Consider the following 23,331-nt stretch of genomic DNA (forward strand, 5'->3'; position numbering starts at 1 on the left):
AATTTATAGGTCTCGCTCTCAAACAATTGAATCAACAAAATTCCATTTATAAATTAAAGCAACAAATTGAAAATCTCAAACTCAATCTCCACAAACAAATAAAAATTTCAATAAATTCAACATTTTTTCATTTTTAATATATTACATAATTAACATATTTATCTTTTTATTTTTCGAACCCAACACTTTAGTTTTTATTGTTTAATTCTGTCAAAATCCAATGAAAAATATTTCAAATTCAATCTTCACAGACAAATAAATATTTCAATAAATTCAAGATTTAAACTCGATAAATATAATAAAAATAAAAATATATAAAATTTAAATTATTAGAAATAAAAAATAAAAAGTTATTTTTATAATACCACTCTCGTCGATCACTGCTCACTGTTTGAAAAATGCATTAAAAAGTTTATAACATTTTAAAAAGTCTATTAGTTAGGTTTTTTATTAATTTTAGTTGCTAAATATTATAAAAAAATTTAAAATACTCCTGATATGGAAGACTAATTAGTAAACTTTTAATAATTTGAGAGACCAACTAATAAGTTTTTTAAAATTATAGAGACTAAATAGTAAAATGTTTAACGATAAAATTAACGAAGTAAACTTTTAATAATTTGAGAGACCAACTAATAAGTTTTTTAAAATTATAGAGACTAAATAGTAAAATGTTTAACGATAAAATTAACGAAGAGAATAATTAGCAGACTTTTTAAAATATTCAGGATATTTTAATATATTTTTTAAAATTAAGAAACTAACCAGTGAGTTTCTCCATACCACAAAAACTAAATAATAATTTTTTCATTTTATTATTAATATAAGTATTTTTAGAATTACATTTATTATCTTTCATTTGATTAAAGGTAAATCGTTGATTTAACAAAATTTTTTAATGGAGGCTTTTGAACAAAATTTTTTAATGGAGGATTTTGAATTTTAACAGAATTAAATTTTAAAAGTGAAAGTATTGGATTCTAAAAATATTGTAACAAATTCGTTAATTACTAAAAAAATAAAATTTTCAATAATTTTTATGTCTATTTTAACTTAATCTATATAAATAGATGTGGGATAGGATCCACAGCTGATATATCTTTATGGACCAAAAGATTTTAGTGCTTTTATCTTCATAAATGGATTGAAATTAGGAGCAAGTTAGTTTTATTTACTTTTAAATGTTGAAATACTTATTTATCTTAGTTTAAAATTTAACAAGTCTAAGAGCACGGAAAATAATTTGAAAAATATTTTTTATGAAAAAGGAAAATATTTTTTAACAAAATAAATTATTTTTTATTATTTAATTTGAATTTGAAAAGTAAAATATATTAGTAAATTTATATAGAAGTTTTAATAAAGTTCTTAAAATGTAGAAATGACTTAATTTTTTTTAATAAAAAATATAATACCCGACTAAACTCCGAAATCAAAATTTTAATTTTTCGATGGAATCTTTATTGTAATTCGAAATCTCAAAATCGAAGACTTTAGAGGAATAAAATAAATTTTTATAAAATGAATTTGAAGTATTTTAAAATGTGTTAAAAAAATTATTTTTCAAATTATCAAGATTTGGCTGTCAAACTTCTCATATTCTGCCGTTAAACGTAAACTGGCATAGCCAACTATAAAAGGGCTTCAATCCGATTTTGAGAGAAATTCTTCTCTTTTTTTTTTCGAGAAAAGATAAATCTAGAACTCTTGATGAGTTTTACCTTTATTTTGAAGAATTACATTCTTCTCTTTAAATTTTCTAGAAATTCATGAGTTTTACCTTTATTTTGAAGAATCAAATTGAGTGTTTCAAGTTTTAGCCTTTGGGGACCCTTCAAAGATCATATTGTTCTCTTCTCTGAGTTCTTGGTTATTGTGACCATTGCATTTTCAAGAAGTAAGTTATAATCATTACCTCTTTTGTGTTGCTTGAGTTTTTTTAAAGGAATTATATGTTGTTTTAAGGGTTTGGCTGTACATGCAAAATCTTTTGGATGTGTTAGATTTAAAGTTTGAATTTAGTGCCTTAATTCATGTTTTATGAATGCATGTGGATTCTTTCCTTGTTTCTATGTTGTTTTGTGATCCTAGTTATATTTTTCAGCAGTTTTATAAGACTGCGTGTTGGTTTGTTTGCATTTGGGGGCTGGATTGTATAAGTAGAATCGAGTTTGACGAGAAGCCAAAATCCAAGTTTAGCTGCCGAAGATCCCTGCGGTAGCCAAAACTACACCTGAGGTAGCCATCTTTGGCCGCGAAAAGTGCCTCCGAAGGTTTGACCTTTAGATCTATAAAGGGACTTTAGATCGCCGAACCTGCCACTGAAAGTCCTCTGTCCAACCATTTTTAACTTGTTTTTTACATGTTCTCTTATATGTTTTTATGAATTTCTTAGAATAGTATCAAGTATTGTGATAGAGTATAAATTAGCCCATTTTATATTAATATTATTGATAAATATCTACATGATTTCTGTTTAATTTATTGCTTTTAATATTATTTTGCAGAAAATGGTGTAAAAGGACATTCTGAAGAAAATCCCCCTAAAACTGCCACATTTAAAGCCAAAGCGAGCAAGTCTATCAAGTGAGATTTGAAATTAAAACTTCAAAGTGCACAGGAGACTTCAACTTGGGCCATGCAAGTTGGACCCACGCTTGGACACACGCAGCCGACTTGCAATCCGCACAATTCCCGCACCCAGCCCATTCACGCAATGGACAGCATGGGCCCGTACCTCATCAAATCACGCGAACGGAACCAAGCGCACAGCCCAAGCTCTCTCCCTTCGCGAATGGGCCAAAACACAATCTTCACGCACCTCAGCTTTCGCACATGGCCCTCCTCCACCTTGCACGCACGCCCCCGTGCCTTCACTTGCACATGGGCTCCACCAAGGTGCTCCAGCAACTCACGCACGCACACGATGGCCCATTCCCGCACATTCAATTCACGCGGACCAAATTCAGCACATGGACCAAGCTCTCGCGGGCCCGCTTATGGCCAGCCGTCCCTGCACATGGCCCGCACACCTCATCAATTCACACCTTCCACGGACAGCCCAAGCGCTTCACGCAATCCCAGCTTCACGTGGACACTCGCGCACTCGATCCACTCCCAGGCGAGCAATTTTCCTAAACAGCAGGTTCCTCTGCACCTATTTAAAGGCTCTTCAGTGGACGAAAAAAGAGGACATCAAATCTCTTCCATTCGGCAATTCCGCAAGCTCCACCGCCTTCGGTTCTTCTTTCTTTTCTTTTCCTTTTTTTATTTATTTTATTTTTCTATTTTTAATTCAGTCTATGAGTAACTGATTTCTTTCATCTAGTTGAATATTAGTTGAAACTTTAATTGTTTAATAGGTTGTAAGACTTAATCAAATATTGTTTAATTTTAAAAATTTAATATTCATGCAATTTCATATTTAATTCTCGTATTATTTTGTTATTGAAATCTACGTTGATTTTTTATTGTAAAATAATTATTTGTTAGTTTGAATAATTTAAGTCCGTAATTACTTGGGTTATTCTTACATGAGAACACTTGGGATAAAACCCAAGGAAATTATTTGATCTAACGTTATCTCCATACGTTTGGATAGCTAGGATTGGATCTCTCTATTTTTTAATGCAATTGACAATTGTTTTGATGTCTAAGACCCAAGGACGTTACTTGACAATTTGTTAATTAGTAATTAATTAGAGGACGTTCACTAATTGATTTAATCATAAGGAGAGATAATGGTGGTGAGAAGCGTCTTCCATCCCCATAACTAATCTATTGAATGAACCCAAAAGAACAAAGTGTTTGTGATCAATCCCAATGACTAAAGTGGATCCAATACTTCAACTAGAGCATTCTTATTATTTATTTCTCTTTTATTTTATTATTCGCTTATTTTAATTGCTTTTAGTAGTTTATTAATCAAATCAATCTCAAATCCCCCTTTTACTTTTACTGCAATTTATTTTTATTCCGCTTTCAGTTTATCTCATTTTTGGTTTATCTCATTGATTCAGTTTATTTTATTGGTCTTATTGAGAAAAATAAATAGGTAATCAATTCTTTGTGGATTCGATCACTACAAAAAAATAGTGATTTAGCGACCAAAATTTTGGTCGCTAAAAAGACAGATTTGGTCGCTATTACGAAATAGCGACCATTTAGCGACCAAAAAAATTGGTCGGTGTTTGGCCAGTCGCTAATTATTTTGCGACAATCTGAAAATTGGTCGCTAAAATAGCGACCATTCAGCGACCATTTTTTGGTCGCTAATTTGGTGTCATGGTTGAAAATCAGTCGTCAAAATTTGGTCGCTAAATGGTCGCTGATTTGGTCGCTATAATTTGGTCGCTAAATAGTCGCTGATTTGGTCGCTATACGTTGGTCGCTAAATGGTCGCTGATGTGGTCGCTATAATGTGGTCGCTAAATGGTTGCTGTTTCGGTCGCTAATTTGGTCGCTATTTCGTTGTTATTTGATCGCCTCAAGGAAGACTATTTAGTCGCTGTATGGAAGTAAATTGGTCGTTAATTTTTGGTCGCGAGATGGTCGCTATTTTGGTCGCTAATTTAGTCGCTATTTCGTTGTTATTTGGTCGCCTCAAGGAAGAACATTTAGTCGCTATGTGGAAGTAAATTGGTCGTTAATTTTTGGTCGCGAAATGATCGTTGTTTTGGTCGCTAATTTGGTCGCTATTTCTTGAAAATTTAGTCGCTGTATGGAAGTAAATTGGTCGTTAATTTTTAGTCACAAAATGGTCGCTGTTTTGGTCGCTAATTTGGTCGCTATTTCATCACAGATTAATAGTAAAATCAAATATATATTTATTATTTAATTTGCTTTTGTGGCTGATTAGTCACTAATAAATGCTTTTAAATCTGATTCATATCATTTTTCCAATAAATTCATAAACCTGTTAAAATATCAATATGTACACACATTCCAATACATAAAACATCAAAGATAATATATAAACATCAACTTCATTTCATAATTCTGCAATCTAAAAATCCAAAACATTACTATAGTTCAAGACTATGAAACTTAAAATATCTCAAAATACATAATTAATCCAAATAGTATCCAATTCATATCATAAAATATATTATTAAAGTCAGTGAGAAATGATATCATGCTAATCTATATGTGAATCACCAGGGGATCTTTGAGCTGGAGGCATATCAGATGTTGATGGCATCAATGAGGAAGACTGCTGTCCCATCCTCGTTGCCTGTAGTTCATCACGCATTTGAGCTATTATCTGATTTTGGTCTTCTACAAGTTTCTGCAAACTATTATACTTCTCTTCAAACTTTGCTTCAATTTCCTTCTTCCATTCTGGTGATTGGGATGATGGAACATCTGTTGTTTTTCCCACAGTTCCTGTTTGAGAGAAGGCAGAAAAGGCAGCACTACCTAAACCATAAACTCGACTTCCTTGCCATCCTCCTGTTGCAGTAATGAACAATTGATCCTCATTAATAGTTCCTCCATCTCCTTCCACATGATCTGATCCCACATTCTAGCTTGAATGTTGTTCTTTTAGCTTCAAATAATTTTCCTAGAAAATCACAGAATAACAGTTCAATTTGAATACTAAAGTAAGAAAAAATGCTAATACCTGCAAGATATCACATTTACAATACTTGCAAGATATGATAATAGAAAAATGAATCACACAACTTAGAATCACCTAGATATCAGAATCATAGTTGCAACTGAAAATCAATAAAACAACTCAAAATCAATCACACAACTGAGAATCATAAACAATTTCCTTGTGAGAATCACCTAGATATCAGAATCATACTTGCAACTGAAAATCAATCACACAACTCAAAATCAATCAACAACTCAAAAACAATCACACAACTGAGAATCATAAACAATTTTCTTGGGATAATCACCTAAATATCAGAATCATACTTGCAACTGAAAATCAATCACACAACTCAAAATCAATCAATAACTCAAAATCAATCACACAAGTCAAAATCAATCAACAACTCAAAATCAATCACACAACTGAGAATCATAAACAATTTCCAAGTGATAATCACCTAGATTTCAGAATCATACTTGCAACTGAAAATCAATCACACAACTCAAAATCAATCAACAACTCAAAATCAATCTCACAACTGAGAATCATAAACAATTTCTTTGTGAGAATCACCTACATATCAGAATCATAATTGCAATTGAAAATCAATCACACAACTGAAAATCAATCAACAACTGAGAATCATATACAATTTCCTTGTGAGAATCACCTACATATCATAATCATACTTGCAATTGAAAATCAATAACACAATTCAATATCAATCAACAACTCAAAATCAATCACACAACTAAAAATAAATCACATAGACATCAAAATCATACTTGCAAGATATTACTTAGAAAGTCAACTTGTTTGTATAGAAACTTACATAAATAATTTCAGCTCGTTTATCAACAAATTTGTTGCGATCACTCTTTTTTGTATGGGTGTGGAGAAACAACTCAGCTGCTGTTGGAGGAACTTTGTCTGTGTTAGCATTTTGTATGCGTCTAGCATGCTCCTCATGTGTTATGGACCCACCTGTATGTGTAGAAGGACCAGCTCCTTCACCTCCCTTCTCTGTTAGGCGGTTCTTTGAGTACTTCATTGACTTTGCTACATACTCTGGAGTACTCCAATCTAAATTCCATTTATCCCAAACTTCAGTTGATATATAAGCACTCCTCTTTTTTTTCTTCTTTTCATTTGTCAGAAAGTCTTTGTATCGGGTAGCTGCTTTTTTATTCCATGCCTTCCTCACTATTGCAGCACTTCCCTCATCCCAGTGAAATTCTTTCTGTAAATTAATTTAAAAGACACATGTATAATACAACATATATTATAAGACATTTTATTTTTGTTAGAATGCATAATATATTGCGTACCTCAAACTCTCTGAAATAAAAATCTTTTGTGGATTGTTGGATATTCTTCCAGGAAGAACCCTCCTCGACATTGTACTTTTGAAAAATCTTTGTGCAGGCACCAGATGTCTTCTCAGAAGGCATAAGACTGTAATAGTTTAATAATACGAACATAATTTATAAATATTCAATATAATTATTTGTAAATAATTAAACAAAATGAAAATTGATAACAAATATATCAAATACAATGATAAGTAATGTTATACATTAAACTTACTTTCCGCTTGCATTCACATAACAGTAGGTCCTAGTAGCATATGATGAGGACGTATACGAGTGATCTCCCATGCCCGATGCAGATCGACTACCACTCGATCCAGGAATAGAACCTGAAGAATTTAGTGCAGTGGGGGTAACTGGAGCAAGTGGAGGAGCTGTAGGGGCTGAGTATGATACAGGGGCTGTTGGAGTTAGTGCAGGGGCTCTAAAGTCAACTGAAGAAGGTGCAGTGGCTATAGTGCCGCGACCACGAACAATTTCTGGATCACCTCGGCCTCGGCCTCTACCTGTACCCGTCAAAACACCACGATCAGCATTACGTGCATCTTCTTTACCTCTACCCCTGGCCATATCTGCACAAAAAAACACCATGATCACTCTATCTGCACAAAAGGAGATTAATATGTTGTAAAATTAAAAATAATCAACAATAATAAAAAAGATAATTAGAGCAAAAAAGTTTACTACACAGCTTAGAGTTGACTAATCTAAGTAATATTCGTCATTGTCTGAAGTTGAATAATGATATGTCTCTTCATCTTCTTCTTCTTCTTCAACTAATTCTGAAATAAACACTTCACCACCCGCTGGATCATTTAATGTCTCAGGTAATCCTTCCTCATTTAAGACTAAAGGCTGCAAAGTTACAGTATCTTCTTGAAATGCATCTGTTGTTGACGCTGTCGCTGGTACAACAACATTTGGTAATTCAATCACTGCCCTGGCTTTAATTTTTATCACAGATTGCCAATCAGACCTTGCTCGTCTTAAAGAAGGATAAGGAATGTAATAAACTTGTTGTGCCTGGCTAGCCAAAACAAATGGCTCATACTTATGAAATCTCCTTCTCTGATTTACATCCACAATATTATACATTAAATGAATTTTCACTCCAACATTTGGGGTAGGATCAAACCATTCACAGTGGAATAGAACTGTCCGCTTCATAGGTAAAGCCGGGTATTCTACTTCAAGAACCTCTATCAACTTACCATAGTAATCACTTGATTGATCACTATAGTTCGTTCCTTTAATGCATACACCACAATTCACCGTCATTCGATTAGCACTTCGTCCCTCAGTGTGAAATTTGTATCCATTTACATAGTATCCTGTGTACACATTCACTGTATTTAGAGGTCCTTTGGCTAAATCTTGGATTAGAGGATTGTTCACTGTATTGGTTGGTTCATGTACCTATTACAAAAAGTGAACATATAAAATTAATTTTGATTCATTCACCAAATTCAGCGTATTATTGCAAGTATTATAAAGCTTACGTATGCTCTGAACCATGTGGGAAAGTTATTCTCCAATGTGATGTCTACCTCTCCATCGGTAATGTTAGGTGATATCCTCCGTAGTTCCTCAATATATAATCTTGCATTAGGAGAAATTATACAACTTTGGTTATTTTCATGAATATATCTGCATTTTAGAAGACTATTAAATTTATAATTTGGCGGTGAATTTCACTTACTTGATAAATGGCGAAACTTCTTCACAATTTAGTAGGATATATAAATGAGCTGCATTTCTTTCATCCTTTGTCAATATCCTTTTCTTTGATTGACCTATGGGTCTACCCGGATATTTGAATATTGATAAATTTCCTTCAATCTCCTGATCTTCCACTACACCACCATCATCATTACGTGGAACCCGTCGATGTCTTGTAGAAACATGTGACTCAAAATAGTAAGCACAAAAAGAAGATGCCTCCTCTACCAAGTATGCATTAGCAATTGATCCTTCAACTTTGGCTTTATTTTTAATATTCTTCTTTAAAATTCCATTGTACCTGTATTACATAATTAATTATCAAACAAATTAAGCATATTAAATAATTGATATTTTGATGAAGCAGCAGTGATTAATTATTACCGCTCATAAGGATACATCCAACGACATTGCACTGGACCCCCAATGCGAGCTTCATATGCAAGATGAACCGGAAGATGTTCCATCGAGTCGAAGAAGCCCGGAGGAAATATTCGCTCCAATTTGCATAGTATAACCGGAATGTCCTCTTCAAGCCTTTGCATATCTTCCTCCCGTAAGATCGTACTCGTTAGTTGCTTAAAGAAAATACTTAGCTCGGTAATTGCTTCCCACACTCTGATTGGTAATAATTCACGAAAAGCAATAGGCAACAACCTTTGCATGAAAATATGACAATCATGACTTTTCATTCCAAATAATCTGTACTTGTTCATGTCGACACATCGAGCCATATTAGACACATAACCATCAGGAAATCTGAGTCCCTTCATCCATTCACAAATAACTTGTTTTGCCGGTTTGTCCAATGCATATATTGCTTTTGGATACCTACCAGTTTCTGCATTAACCTCCAACTCAGGCCGCCGACATATTTCCCTCATATCTTCTCTTGCTTTTGCATTATCTTTTGTTTTACCCTCTATATTCATAATGGTATTGAACAAGTTATCAAAAAAATTCTTTTCAATATGCATTACATCAAGGTTGTGTCTAATAAGCAAGGAACTCCAATAAGGTAAATCCCAGAATATGCTGCGTTTCCTCCATCCACATGTCTTACTAATAACAGCATTAACAACATCTGAACCTGGATCTGTCACTCTCATTAATCCCAGACTTTCTATCTCATGCAAAATTTCCTCTCCAGTCCTTACTAGAGGTGCATGTTCAGTAACAACTTTGTTTTTTCTAAACCATGATTTATTCTTCCGCCATGGATGGTTATGGTTCAAAAATTTACGATGATTGTCAAACCAACATTGTTTGCCACCTCTTGGCAAAGTAAATGCATCAGTGTTATCCATACAATATGGGCATGCAAGCCTTCCTGCAGTGCTCCAACCAGAAAGCATGGCATAAGCAGGAAAGTCACTAATGGTCCATAGCAAAGCAACCCGCATGAGAAAATTTTGCTTCTTATCCACATCATATGTCTCAACCCCCATGTTCCATAATTGTTTTAGTTCTTCGATTAAGGGTTGTAAGAATATATCAATTTTAAATTTAGGATTATTTGGGCCCGGAACTATAACAGTGAGAAACATATATTCTGACTTCATACATAGCCATGGCGGAAGATTATATGGTGTCAGAATGATGGGCCAAGATGAGTACTGTTGGCCAGATTGTCCAAATGGTTGGAATCCGTCAGTAGACAATCCAAGCATCACATTCCTTATCTCTGATCCAAATGATGGATAACATGCATTGAAGTGTTTCCATGCGGGAGAATCAGATGGATGATGCATGACCCCTTCCTCATATTCATGTTCAGCATGCCATCTCATATGGGGTGCTGTTGCGTCTGATGCATAAAGCCGTTGTAACCTTGGAGTGAGAGGAAAGTAATACATCTTCTTATATGGCTTATGAACAACTTGCTTTGTCAAGCTATTTACCGTGCGTTTATATCTAGGAAGCTGGCAAAACTTGCATTCTTGTAACTCAGCGTCACCAGACCAATATATCATGCAATTATTTCTGCAACAATCAATCTTTTCCACTGGTAGACCCAAACCCTCAATTAACTTTTTCGTTTTGTAAAAATTATCAGGAAGCACATTATCTTCGGGTAGAACTTCTTTTAAAAACTCGACAATCTGATCAAAACATTTTACAGAGAAATGATGCTCCGATTTCATGTTCATCAAACGTGCCACAGCAGACAGTTTTGTGTGCTTATTGCATCCTGGCCATAACTCTTCACTTGCTGCTTGTAACATTTCATACAACCTTTGTGCCTCGGCATTAGGTGCCTCCTCCATGAATTCAATTTGAGGCGGTAAACCAAACCCTTCAAGTACCATTTCATGGTATCGGCCATTAGCCCCAGTTTGAAAATCATTTTCCATGATAGTTTCAGACAATAGAACACTAGAGGTTCCTTGATCATCCCAACATTCACCATGTGCTGTCCACCTGTAGTAATTAGGGACGAAACCATTTTTCATCAGATGATAATGTACATCGTCCACACAGAGGAACCTCCGATTCGAACACCTTCTCATACTACAAGGACATCTTATATTCATACCATCCATACATTCAGGATGACTTGAAGCAAATTGTATGAACTCTTCTAAACCGTTTAAAAAATCAGTACTCAACAACCCATCCTTGAGCCTATTATACATCCACTGTCGATTGGCATTCATTTTCCTACACAAGATATATGTAGTAAAAATATATAAATTAAATTCATAAAAATGGGAGGAGGAATTAAAGTAAATTAAGATAATTTTGATTATGATTTTAATTACAGTCAACCAGTCAAATGTTGTTATGCAAAACAGTTGCAGAGACTGCACTTGCAGCACGTGCTGTTGTGCATAGTCCATTGGCTGCAAGTGCATTGCTGGGCAGCATGTGCACCTTGCTGCTAGGGAAAGGCTGAAAACCTTCAAAAAAATCTAGAGCCCAATGCATCCCATAAAACCAAAGAATATTTCACCAAAAGATTTTTAAGTCTAATTAATATTAAATATTAAATAAGTCTAAGTTAATAATTTGTAAATATTATATTTAAGTCCAATAAATAAGTTTTTTTTCTCTAATCATTTACTATACATATATTTTGTTTATATTTTTAATTTTAGTTTCAGGCAACCTACTTTCAAAGCAGAATCTCCACAGAAGGCAAGTATTGGCATAGCCTTCTGCACTCAAATGAATATGTTGTGCATGTGTTTGCTTTAATCAACCCTTTCTAGATGTTGTATGTTGTCATGTTTCAAATTCAATTTTGTTTAGCAATTGAGGAAGATTGATGCAATGGATTAATCATGGTTGGTGAACAATTATCCTGATTGGAAGCTCAAGGGGTTTTGATTAGTTGATTTTGTATCGGTGGAGAGGTCTTTCTCTTTATTTATGCTGCGTCAATCAAAATGTCTCTCTTGTCATACACTGGGTCTCCATGGTTTTGAAGCCCTGTGTCATGTTATTTGGATTCTTTTTATGAAGTAGAGTTATTAATGTTTTCTTTACATTTTAAGAGTAAAAAACAGTCAATTTGTTATTGTAGAGCAGTACCGTAGCATTACTGTTCTTGCTACTTTCATGCTACTGTAGTAATGTATGTGTTTGCATACATTTTAATTTGCCTTATGTAAGTAGGATTTTAAATAATTGGATGTCTCAACTCACAACACTTAATTTGTGGTATCTGTTGACATATCTTTAATGTTTGTTTTAATGCCTTCAATATGCTAGAATTAATTGAGATATTATATTTTGTCCTTTACAGATTATCCGTCAAGTATCCTATGGTGCAGTACATGTGGTGGCTTTACCAGAGGATGGCCTACTACAAGCTTGGGGTAAAGCCTATTTCATTATCTCAACTTAATCAGTTTCATGTACATATGTTTGTGCAAATTATCTTTATGCAGCATTCATAAAAATATTTGCTAATGTTTGCCTTTAGGTTTTACTTATCTATAACAAATAAAAACAACACTTGTTAAAGTTCACTTAAATATGCCTGAAGGTTACAGATACTTGGATTGTAATCTTTGCCTTTAGGTTTTACTTATCTATGTTCTATTGAGTAAACTAAATCACCAGAACCCATTCCTGATATCAGCTGAGTTTAACCAATTTATCATGAACCTGATAGCATTATCAATACAACCAACATTTGCATTCTGCACAAGTTCCCAAAGCTAAAATGTTTTTACAGACTAATAAGCGCATAAATTATATTGTTAAGCAATTTTTCTTACCTTTTCTGATCTATCAAACAGATGCTGAGCAATAAAATTTTTAACCAAATGAACCACAAATCATAAATAATAAAATAATTGGAAAGAGATTACAATTTCTATCAGAAGCAACTCAATTGCAGAGCTGAAAATTTTAATATCAGCATATAATTACACTTCAACCAATTGAAAAAGAAAATTTGGGTAAGTAAGGCATACCAGAGAAAGAGTAGCAAAAGGTCGAGTAGGATCTTTTCAAGAAATGGGCACTCAAAATCCTGGAAAAACAAAAGGTGTAGACAACAGTAGTTCAAGTGAAGGAAAAAAAAAAGCCTGAAAAAAACAAATAAACGAAAAGAATAAAAGGTGGGTGTGGAAATATGGATTGCCATGGCCCCATCACCAACCTTCTACCCTTCCAAATACACTACACAACAAATATCAAAGGTATAAAATTATTAAATATGTATCATAAAAATTAATCAAAGAATTTTCTATCTTTTATTTATTTTTTCCCTTCAATCAAGACCTCAGCCACCAGGAAAGCCAGCAAAGGGATTGTGATATAAATGATAAATTAGAAAATCAAACCCACAAACAAGAAATTAAAAAGCTGAACCTCATTAAAAAAAATTTAAGGTTCATCGATTGTAGGCAAAAAAGAGACAGATAGGGTAACCAGACTCTCCTCTCACACAGGCTACCTTTCCTTCTTCACTTATTTTTCCTTTGAATTAGTTCTAAGTTCTAACAATGGTCTAATCTTTGCAAGCCAAAAAATAAAAAAGCAAGGAATTTGCTGATATAGATGCTAAAAAAAATTATTTTATTTAAAAAAAAAAAGTATAAACGCTAAGGAAGTAAAATATAAAAAGCAAAATTTCCTCTCAAAACAGAAAGAAAAACACAGATACATGTAATGAACAATCACCCAGAAAAGGGAAGGGAAAATAAAATTTACTGTACCAGTAACACCCAATAATTTTAACAATAATTAGAATAAAACTCGGAAAAATAAATAAACAAAAACAAGATAACCAGATCAACGAGTAGTAAAAGATCTGGGTTGGAGGCAAAATCCTCATTGATTTTTACTCCCAAAAAGAGGGGGGAGGGGGGATAGCAAACCAGCCCAAAAGAAACAAACCCGTGACAAAGATCTTCCTCCATGTGATCAAACACGCTCATTATATCCAAACAAAAGAAGTTTATGCATAAAAAAAGTTAATATATAGAGCAAGAACACTAACACAGAGAAGCAGACACGTACTTGATCAAAAGTACCAGTCACAGATTCGGGGGAGAGAGGTGCCGACGGAGAGAGAAGATTTATTGGGTAGAGATAGGAGATGTCGCCGGTGCCGATTGGGTTGCCGGCACTCTTCAGTGAAGTGGGGGGGGAGAGAGGCGTTGACTGGGAATTATGGGAAGGGAATCGGGGGAGAGAGGTGCCGACGGAGAGAGGGAAGTGAGACTAGCAAAATGAAAAAATAAATGAGGGGATTAGGGTTAGTTTTGTTAGTATAGCTAATTAGGGATTAGGGATTAGGAATTAGGGATTAGGGTTAGTTTTGTTAGGGATTAGGGATTAAAGATTAGAAATTAGGGATTAGAGATTAAAATTAGGGATTAGGAATTAGGATTAGGAATTAGGGTTAATTTTATTATGAATTAGGGATTAATTAGGAATTAGGATTAGAGATTACAAATTAGGGATTATGAATTAGGGTTAATTTTATTAGAGATTAGGGATTAATTAGATATTACTAGGGATGTAAACGGATCGGGTATTTTTCGTGTACCCGATCCGACCGAACCCTAATAGAACGGATTTGAGTATTTATAATCGGGTTTGGGATGGGTTCGGGTTTTAAAAATAATACCCGTTGCGGGTTCGGATCAGATTCGGATTTTATGTACAAGGTACCCATTACCCGAACACGTTTATATAAATAATTAATTTAATATAAAAAATATATTTTACAATAATATTTATAAATTTTTTATATATTTTTATTCAAAAATTTAAATTTAAATATTCTTTAGAAATATTATATTTTTTAAATGAAAATAATTAATGAAAAATATTTTTTATATAAATTATTAATTAAAATATATAAGATTAAACGGGTTCGGATTGTATTCGGATAATAATAATTAGGGATGTAAACGGATCGAGTATTTTCGGGTACCCGATCCGACCGAACCCTAATAGGACGGATTTGAGTAGTTATAATCGGGTTTGGGATGGGTTCGGATTTTAAAAATAATACCCGTTGCGGGTTCGGATCAGATTCGAATTTTATGTACAGGATACCCATTACCCGAACACGTTTATATAAATAATTAATTTAATATAAAAAATATATTTTACAATAATATTTATAAATTTTTTTATATATTTTTATTTAAAAATTTAAATTTAAACATTTTTTAGAAATATTATATTTTTAAATGAAAATTATTAATGAAAAATATTTTTTATATAAATTATTAATTAAAATATATAAGATTAAACGGTTCGGGTTGTATTCGGATAATAATAATTAGGGATGTAAACGGATCGGGTATTTTCGGGTACCCGATCCGACCGAACCCTAATAAGACGGATTTGGGTAGTTATAATCGGGTTTGGGATGGGTTCGGGTTTTAAAAATAATACCCATTGCGGGTTCGAAGCAAATTCGGATTTTATGTACAGGGTACCCATTACCCAAACCCGTTTATATAAATAATTAATTTAATATAAAAAATATATTTTACAATAATATTTATAAATTTTTGTTTATATATTTTTATTTAAAAATTTAAATTTAAATATTCTTTAGAAATATTATATTTTTTAAATGAAAATTATTAATGAAAAATATTTTTTATATAAATTATTAATTAAAATATATAAGATTAAACGGTTCGGGTTGTATTCGGATAATAATAATTAGGGATGTAAACGGATCGGGTATTTTCGGGTACCCGATCCGACCGAACCCTAATAGGACGGATTTGGGTAGTTATAATCGGGTTTGGGATGGGTTCGGGTTTTAAAAATAATACCCATTGCGGGTTTGAATCAAATTCGGATTTTATGTACAGGGTACCCATTACCCGAACCCGTTTATATAAATAATTAATTTAATATAAAAAATATATTTTACAATAATATTTATAAATTTTTGTTTATATATTTTTATTTAAAAATTTAAATTTAAATATTCTTTAGAAATATTATATTTTTTAAATGAAAATTATTAATGAAAAATATTTTTTATATAAATTATTAATTAAAATATATAAGATTAAACGGTTCGGGTTGTATTCGGATAATAATAATTAGGGATGTAAACGGATCGGGTATTTTCGGGTACCCGATCCGACCGAACCCTAATAGGACAGATTTGGGTAGTTATAATCGAGTTTGGGATGGGTTCGGGTTTTAAAAATAATACCCATTGCGGGTTCGAATCAAATTCGGGTTTTATGAACAGGGTACCCATTACCCGAACCCGTTTATATAAATAATTAATTTAATATAAAAAATATATTTTACAATAATATTTATAAATTTTTTTTTATATATTTTTATTTAAAATTTTAAATTTAAATATTCTTTGGAAATATTATATTTTTTAAATGCAAATTATTAATGAAAAATATTTTTTATATAAATTATTAATTAAAATATATAAGATTAAACGGGTTCGGGTTGTATTCGGATAATAATAATCGGGTTTGGGACGGATTCAGATAGTTTAAATTAATTTTTAATCGGGTTCGAAACAGGTTCGGATATTACTAATATAAATCGGGTTCGGGTTCGGGTAGTTTAATTTTCACGGGTACCCTACCCGTTTATATTTTTAGATATTAGGGATTAGAGATTAGAATTAGGAATTAGGTTAAACGACGTCGTTTTATATACCAAATTGAAATTACTTAATTTAAAATTTTAAATAAAATAAAATTTAATTAAAAATTAAATTAAAATTTTAAAAATAAAATGGTCGCGGATTGGTCGCTGATTGGTCGCTATTTAGCGACCAATTATTTTAGTCGCTAAATATGGTCGCTAAATATTCCCGTCCAAAAAGTTGTCGCAATTTCGTCGCAAATATGGTCGCTAATCACACGCGCCATTAATTCCCGCCAAATTAGCGACCATTTTATATTTGGTCGCTAAATAGCGACCAATTAACGACCAAAAATTGGTCGTTAAGCTTTTTGTTAAATAAAAATAATATTTCATTCATTTAGTCGCTGAATGGTCGCTGATTGGTAGCTATATAGCGACCAAAAAATTTGGTCGCTAATTTTGGTCGCTAATTTTGGTCGCAATTTCACAGTTTTTTTTGTAGTGGATCCTTCACTACTATCTGCAGTTGTAAATTGTTGATAACCAAGAAGGTTATTTTTGACCGGCTTCGACAACCGCGAGTCATATTGTAAAAGTTATGTTTGGTCTCTCATTTAAGTTATATGTTTAGGATCGGACTTGGAAGACTGTAGAGGCTTACAGTAAGATAACTGTTTTAAAGTTAGGCTTGCGTCAGCCAGAAGTGAGTAGAACTAAACTAAACTTTTATTCTAAAGAATCAAACGTTTTAAATATACTCATGCATTTCGAATGTCATATATGTATGATTAGGTTATTTTGCATTAGAATTCACGAATATGATGCTTTGCACAATTAATTGTTGTTGTGGATGGATGTTGTATGACCCACTAGCTCTCGACCATGCTATAATATGTTATGACAGATATAGAAAGACTAGATCGTCCATTATATGCCTCTGACACTATGTTATGGAAAGATCAGAATTGCCCATTCTACGCTCCTGTCATTATGTAAAAGAAAGACAACGGTTGTCCATTCTATGCCCCTGACACTATGGATTATTATGTTATGTTATGTTTAAATGTAAGTCTTGAGAAAAACTCGTTGTAAGCCGGACACTATTGGAATTATAAAAAGTTACCGGTGACAAGTCCATCATGATGTAAATTGTTTGTGTTGTGATACATTCGTACAATCATATATTTTATTAAACTGCTTTGTTTATTTTTCTACTCACTAGACTTTTGTAGCTTATCCTTTTTCCCTAATCTCATGTTTACAGGACCAGAGTTAGTTCGGGAGGTCAGCAGAGTTGTTTGGTATAATTCTGATGTAATAGTTTAATTGTGGACATATAATTCTTATTGTAAATTAGAATTATGCGTTGCCCGAACCTTCTTTTATAATCCCTTATCTATGATTTTCTTATGTAAAAGTTTTTAAAGTTTAAGTTATGTTTGAACTAAACTCAGACATGTAATGTTGGTCATATTAGAGCATTTGATGATGACTCTAATATGAGTTTTATATTTTCAGTTATGATAAATGCATATGTTGAGTTTCGGTTCATGAAATGAAAATATTTTTATATGCTTTTATGATCATGTTTGAAAATTATATAAGGTGTAACAAAATATATAGTAGGCTTGCTATGAGATCTGGCGACTTTAAGTGGACTTGAATCCTAATACCAGTAGTGGTCCAATTTCCAAGTTATAACAAAAAAAATATTTTCCGTTGACTAAATTTTCTAGATACCTCAAACGTCAGAAAATATAAAAAATATTTTCCTAGAAAATATTTTTCATGGAACAAGAGTAATTTTTTATTTTAAAATTTTATTTTATTTTAATAGTTTAAAGGGTTATTTGGATAATATATTACCTTCTACCTATATTTTAAATTCTAAAAACTAGTTTTTCTCCTTTGCCAAGATATATACTAGTTAGAAAAGAAAAAATTATATGGTACACTATTATATCTAGATAATGCTTATATAATATGACAAACTAATATGGTAGAAATATTTGTAACGAGTATATTTTTTCATTTTAAAAATCTACTAAACAGTTACATCTTTTTTGGTTCACCCATATAATTGTAAGGTATATTTATCAATTTGTCTAATTTCTATTAGTTTGTAATTACCTAAAGAGGTTATTTATTACGGGTCCGAATTTTGAAATTTGCTTAGAACGTGCGACACTCGTTTTAAACCTTTTTAAATCAATGGATTTATCGTTTTAAGCTTTTTTAAGTCAATCGATATATTTACACATTCACACAGACAGTAAAAAATAAGACCTGCATCTCCTTTTACTACTTTGGCCACAATTTGGCATCACAATAAAAGGCTGCTGAACAATATTTAAGAGAAGAGTTTATCAAAAACCACAATTATGAAGCCAGTTTAAGTTGATTTCTTCTTTATCCACCTTAATCTCCAAATTCTTGAGATGATCAACAAAAGGCTCCCACAAGTTGGCTATTTCTTCATCACATATCACTTCTTTGAGATGCTCTAATTTCAATATTGAAGGAGGCAACTCAATTTCGTTAGAGCATCCCATCATATGAAGCTTTCTTAGATCATGCAGATCACTAATCTGTTCTGGCAATTTTCTGATTTCTGAACACTCAGATATGTCAAGAAATTTTAACTTGTTAAGGCTTCCAATTGTGCTCGGTAACTCTGCCAGTTCAATGCAGCAACTAAGCCTCACAATCTCTAAATTAACAAGCTTGCCAATTTCTTGTGGCAATGCAGCCAACTTATGACAATTGGTGATGCTCAGTTTCTGTAGCTGGGCAAGTTGACACAGTTCAGCAGGCAACTCAACCAGATCGTTGCAATAGTCGATGTTTATTTCCACCAAGCTTGGCAGTGCATCTGAGACTTGGATGGTAGATGTACTGTTAAAAGCTTGGCCAATGTTGCATAGAACCAAGGTTATCTTTTGTAGATTCTTGAAATGTGCTGACGTGAAGCCAAAGGAAGGAATTGAAACCTGCTTTAATCTGATTCTCTTCAAGTTGGATATAGCACCAAGAAATGGGAAATTTGTTATTTCAGTAGGAAAGAACCCATATTTTGTGACTATCAAAACCTTTAACTTTTTCATTTCGTTCATGAACTCAGGTAAGTTGTAGGTCTTTGTCCGGGAGTTTAGAACTAAAACCTCAACTTCAGCTGCTTGTAGGTTGCACCAATTTGATGAGAATTTTTCATCTGCAAACATTACCCAATAGTGTAGGACTTCAGTCACTACTACATTTAGGTTTATGCAGCACTATCTCAGCTGGAGTTATGAAATTATTACCTTAATATGCCATGACAATAATTTAAATTGTTGTAAAAATTTTAATTTTTTATTATATATAATAATATAATTTAATAAAAGTCAATTGACTGAAAAATACATATTGTTTACATCATTTTATATTTTTATTCAAATATTTAAATTTTAGATAAATTGTTCCAATGTTTGCATTTAATTATAATTTTGATTAATATACGAAATCAAAATTGAATATATGCAATCCAATCATTAAATATATAATTTATGCTTTCAACTTTTTATTTTGCAGAAATAATTATGAATATTTTATATTAAATATATTATTTAATTCAAAATAATATCATATACAAAATATTAAAAATAATATATCTATTATAAAATCTTTATAATTATTTATTTTACAGTTGAAATTATGAATTATATAACAGTTATTATTATATTTAAAATTAAATATATCAGTTAAATATAAATTAATATTATTTTCAAGTGTGAAATTAGTTTATATTTAAAAATTAATAAGATATTACATATCATGCTACTTGAACTCTCAGGTTTTAATTTTTAAAAATTGGTTAAGAATACTCCTAAAAAATAAAAGTTGGATTAATTTTTTCAAAATTTAAATGTTTAGATTAAAATATAAAATAAAAAAAATATTCAACTTTTTTCGGTCAATTTACGTCTGTTGCCTTATACCAGTGTTTATAATAGAGAGTGCATAAAGATAAAACTAGACAAACTGCATATCTTATAGCATGCCTGTGTGTGTGGGTGCATTATGTGCTAGACAAACGAAATGAGCAACCTGTGGAGATAGACAAGAGGCGGCTGCATACGCTAGGCTGCATTTGATCCATCCACCAGTTGGGAACATGGTTACCAGTTACCTCTAGGATTAGTCTTTTTGTTTTCTCAAAGGATTCCAAGCTACTCTGATGAATGGCTAGCTCTCTAAGAAGATCATGCTGCATCACAAAATGCTGATTATAGTAGCCACTTGCATCTTTCCTGATAAAAAAGCATCAAAATTTCAATTGCTTAGATACTAAGCCCATTATCTTCATATTCCAAGAATCCTGCGAAGTTTACAGTATAAAGCCACTGTACCTTGCAACAGAAAGATCAATTAAATTCCTGTTGGAAAGTTCATGGAGGTTGGCAATGGCAAATACGCCATTTTCATCTAGTTCGTACAATTCTGCCCACATATCAATGAGGGCAGTGACTGGGATTCTTTGGTCTTCAGGAAATGCACACAGGTCCATAAAACATTCCTTAATAATTTTGTTATCCAAGGCATTTAAGCTACTTAGAAGACAATTAAGGAGTTCATCATCTTCAAAAATAGTGCGGCCTTTTGAAAATTCCATTTCTCTTCTTTTCCAGATTTCCTCAGGCTCTCCACAGAGAGATCTACCAACCACTTTAAGGGCTAGTGGAAAACCTTTGCACCCTTTCACCATCTGTGAATTCAATGGCCACAAATTAGAAAATGAAAACCTAAGGCAAAGTAAATAAACTGATGCCTTGGACTTAACAGTAGAGCAATGATTCTCAAACAGTTGCTATTAACATATAACTACAGTTAAAATATATAAAATAATAATTTATAATCGTTGCCTTGAATCTGTGTTTGTAGTAGTGATAGTACCTTATTCACAAGATCTTCATCAATATCAGAGATATTCTTATCCTGAAGGAAAGCCGAGCTTCGGAAAATAGTCATGGCATCTTTATCATTCAGTGGTTTCAGCTTATATGTCGAACCAAATCTTCGCAATGCAGATCTTGATGTGGCTAAAATCTTGTAATCTGGGATTTGGAACTTCAATTTATCAAGAAGGGACTCGGATTCAGGCCAAATATCATCCAGGACTATCAATATAGGACTTGGTCCTAGGCTCTTCAAAAATTGTTCCAAGTTGTAGACTAATTGTTCATTGGTTTGAAAATGAGGCACCTCATATCCCTTGTGCTGGAACAGTCTCTGTACAATGCTCTCCATTGTTGTTTTTCTTGACACAATTACAAAGAAGATATTATCCTTAAATTTCTCTGCAAAGTCTCAAAATCCATATTAGTGACCTGCCTCATAAGATTAAATTTCACACAAATTATCTACCATCTTGTTAAATATATTAAAAATAAATTCATATTTAATTTACTCCTATTTAAAAATTAAAATTTTAAGATGGGCGATGGCTTTGCCTACCCTCTTAGGTCACTGACTGTCAGCAGTTGTAAATTAGTCTAAAGTTAAGAAGCTCATCTGAGTGCAAGAGAATGATATATACCTTTAACTTCTTTATCATGGCAAAGTAGTTTAGCCAAAGTAGTCTTTCCACAACCTGGAGGAGCAGACAACACAACCACAGAAGTTTTATCATTGAACAGCTCCATCTTCAATTCCCCTAATGACACCTCTAACCCTACAGGATTCACCGGAGGCTCCGGCAGCACCAACGGAGCATTATATCCATTCACATTATGAACCCTTCTACTCTTTCCATTCAAAGCCAATTGCTTCAAATCCATACGCAGATTTTTAACCTCTAACAAGGTTTCTTTACCATCTCTTGCTTGTTGAGCTTGCATCACAATCTGGAAGAACGAGTTGAGTGACTTCTCTAAGTTGACAAGCTTGTCTGCGTATCTAGCCATTTTCCACCATGCATAACATTGCACTCTTGAGCATTTAATGACGAGCTTTTCACCTTTCTTGATTTGTTCCATTATTTGATCCGTTTCCTCCTTTCGACGATCCAATAATTTGTTGAGCTCTTCGATTTCTTTAAGGACTGGAATTATGGATTTAAGTGTGGATTCCATGCTCTCCAACTCGGAGCTGAACATAAGGGCATTGTCTTTGACTCTCAAAACTACGTTCAACAACTCGCCAAATACTGCTCCCACTACAGCTCCGCTGAGAAGCTCAGCTGCCATGGCGAATTCTCTTCCTGCGCATGGGATGCTTAAATCTATCAATCTCAAGTTTAAAAGCTTACCCAGAAGATTATAATGAAATGATGGTAGTGTTTCTTGGAAGGAGAATGAGCCTGGTGCATTAATGGTGGCCTGAGATGTGCCACGTACTGGTTCAACGCGTTTTATGTAGGCAACTTCATTCTCTAACCAAGGATGACGTCATTGACTTGTTGCTTTTATATTCCACTGTTTATTTATTTATTTTCTTAGTTGGTAAGAAAGAAAGCAAGCAGCTAACGTGCTGCCTACACGTTTAGAAGATTAATGTTTTAATTTAATGACAATAATTTATAGGCTCTTAATAATTTAAAAGAAT

At 32.8% G+C, this 23,331-nt stretch overlaps 3 protein-coding genes across 5 annotated transcripts; all 3 read right to left on the bottom strand.

The window, feature by feature from the left end:
- Positions 1-4,966: 4,966 nt before the first annotated feature.
- Positions 4,967-7,804, bottom strand: LOC110603171. 2 transcript variants are annotated; one of them, XM_043949040.1, is made up of 5 exons: positions 7,665-7,804; positions 7,193-7,547; positions 6,934-7,060; positions 6,438-6,845; positions 4,967-5,563 (listed from the first exon to the last, which is right to left on the bottom strand). In XM_043949040.1, the coding sequence occupies exons 2-5, from the start codon at positions 7,543-7,545 to the stop codon at positions 5,525-5,527; spliced, it is 927 nt and encodes a 308-aa protein (XP_043804975.1). In that variant the 5' UTR covers positions 7,546-7,547; positions 7,665-7,804; the 3' UTR covers positions 4,967-5,524. The 2 variants fall into 2 exon arrangements, with proteins under 2 accessions (XP_043804975.1, XP_043804974.1); XM_043949039.1 differs by having other exon boundaries at positions 7,660-7,800.
- Positions 7,678-14,462, bottom strand: LOC110627573. Of its 2 annotated transcripts, none has more exons than XM_043949038.1 (6): positions 14,150-14,462; positions 13,119-13,177; positions 9,079-11,355; positions 8,675-8,995; positions 8,475-8,574; positions 7,678-8,391 (listed from the first exon to the last, which is right to left on the bottom strand). In XM_043949038.1, the coding sequence occupies exons 3-6, from the start codon at positions 11,349-11,351 to the stop codon at positions 7,678-7,680; spliced, it is 3,408 nt and encodes a 1,135-aa protein (XP_043804973.1). In that variant the 5' UTR covers positions 11,352-11,355; positions 13,119-13,177; positions 14,150-14,462. The 2 variants fall into 2 exon arrangements, with proteins under 2 accessions (XP_043804973.1, XP_043804972.1); XM_043949037.1 differs by having other exon boundaries at positions 14,170-14,459.
- Positions 14,463-19,024: 4,562 nt separating this feature from the next.
- Positions 19,025-23,095, bottom strand: LOC110627943 (probable disease resistance protein At5g66900). The gene is made up of 5 exons (XM_021774357.2): positions 22,325-23,095; positions 21,682-22,085; positions 21,138-21,493; positions 20,836-21,038; positions 19,025-19,960 (listed from the first exon to the last, which is right to left on the bottom strand). Exons 1-5 carry the CDS (start codon positions 22,971-22,973, stop codon positions 19,116-19,118), a joined length of 2,457 nt encoding a protein of 818 aa, XP_021630049.1. The 5' UTR covers positions 22,974-23,095; the 3' UTR covers positions 19,025-19,115.
- Positions 23,096-23,331: the final 236 nt, after the last annotated feature.

The sequence above is a fragment of the Manihot esculenta genome, chromosome 12 (genome assembly GCF_001659605.2).
Source record: "Manihot esculenta cultivar AM560-2 chromosome 12, M.esculenta_v8, whole genome shotgun sequence".
In the NCBI taxonomy this organism is placed as follows: domain Eukaryota; kingdom Viridiplantae; phylum Streptophyta; class Magnoliopsida; order Malpighiales; family Euphorbiaceae; genus Manihot; species Manihot esculenta.

Coding starts and splice junctions, on each gene's coding strand:
- LOC110627943 (XM_021774357.2), bottom strand. CDS start 22,973: ATGGCAGCTGAGCTTCTCAGCGGAGCTGTAGTGGGAGCAGTATTTGGC. Junction 21,494..21,681: donor ATGAAGATCTTGTGAATAAG/GTACTATCACTA, acceptor TTGAATTCACAG/ATGGTGAAAGGGTGCAAAGG. Junction 21,039..21,137: donor ATTGATCTTTCTGTTGCAAG/GTACAGTGGCTT, acceptor CTTTTTTATCAG/GAAAGATGCAAGTGGCTACT.
- LOC110603171 (XM_043949040.1), bottom strand. CDS start 7,545: ATGGCCAGGGGTAGAGGTAAAGAAGATGCACGTAATGCTGATCGTGGT. Junction 7,061..7,192: donor TATGTGAATGCAAGCGGAAA/GTAAGTTTAATG, acceptor AAACTATTACAG/TCTTATGCCTTCTGAGAAGA. Junction 6,846..6,933: donor TTTATTTCAGAGAGTTTGAG/GTACGCAATATA, acceptor ATTAATTTACAG/AAAGAATTTCACTGGGATGA.
- LOC110627573 (XM_043949038.1), bottom strand. CDS start 11,351: ATGAATGCCAATCGACAGTGGATGTATAATAGGCTCAAGGATGGGTTG. Junction 8,996..9,078: donor TGGATGTATCCTTATGAGCG/GTAATAATTAAT, acceptor TATGTAATACAG/GTACAATGGAATTTTAAAGA. Junction 8,392..8,474: donor CCACATGGTTCAGAGCATAC/GTAAGCTTTATA, acceptor TTTTTGTAATAG/GTACATGAACCAACCAATAC.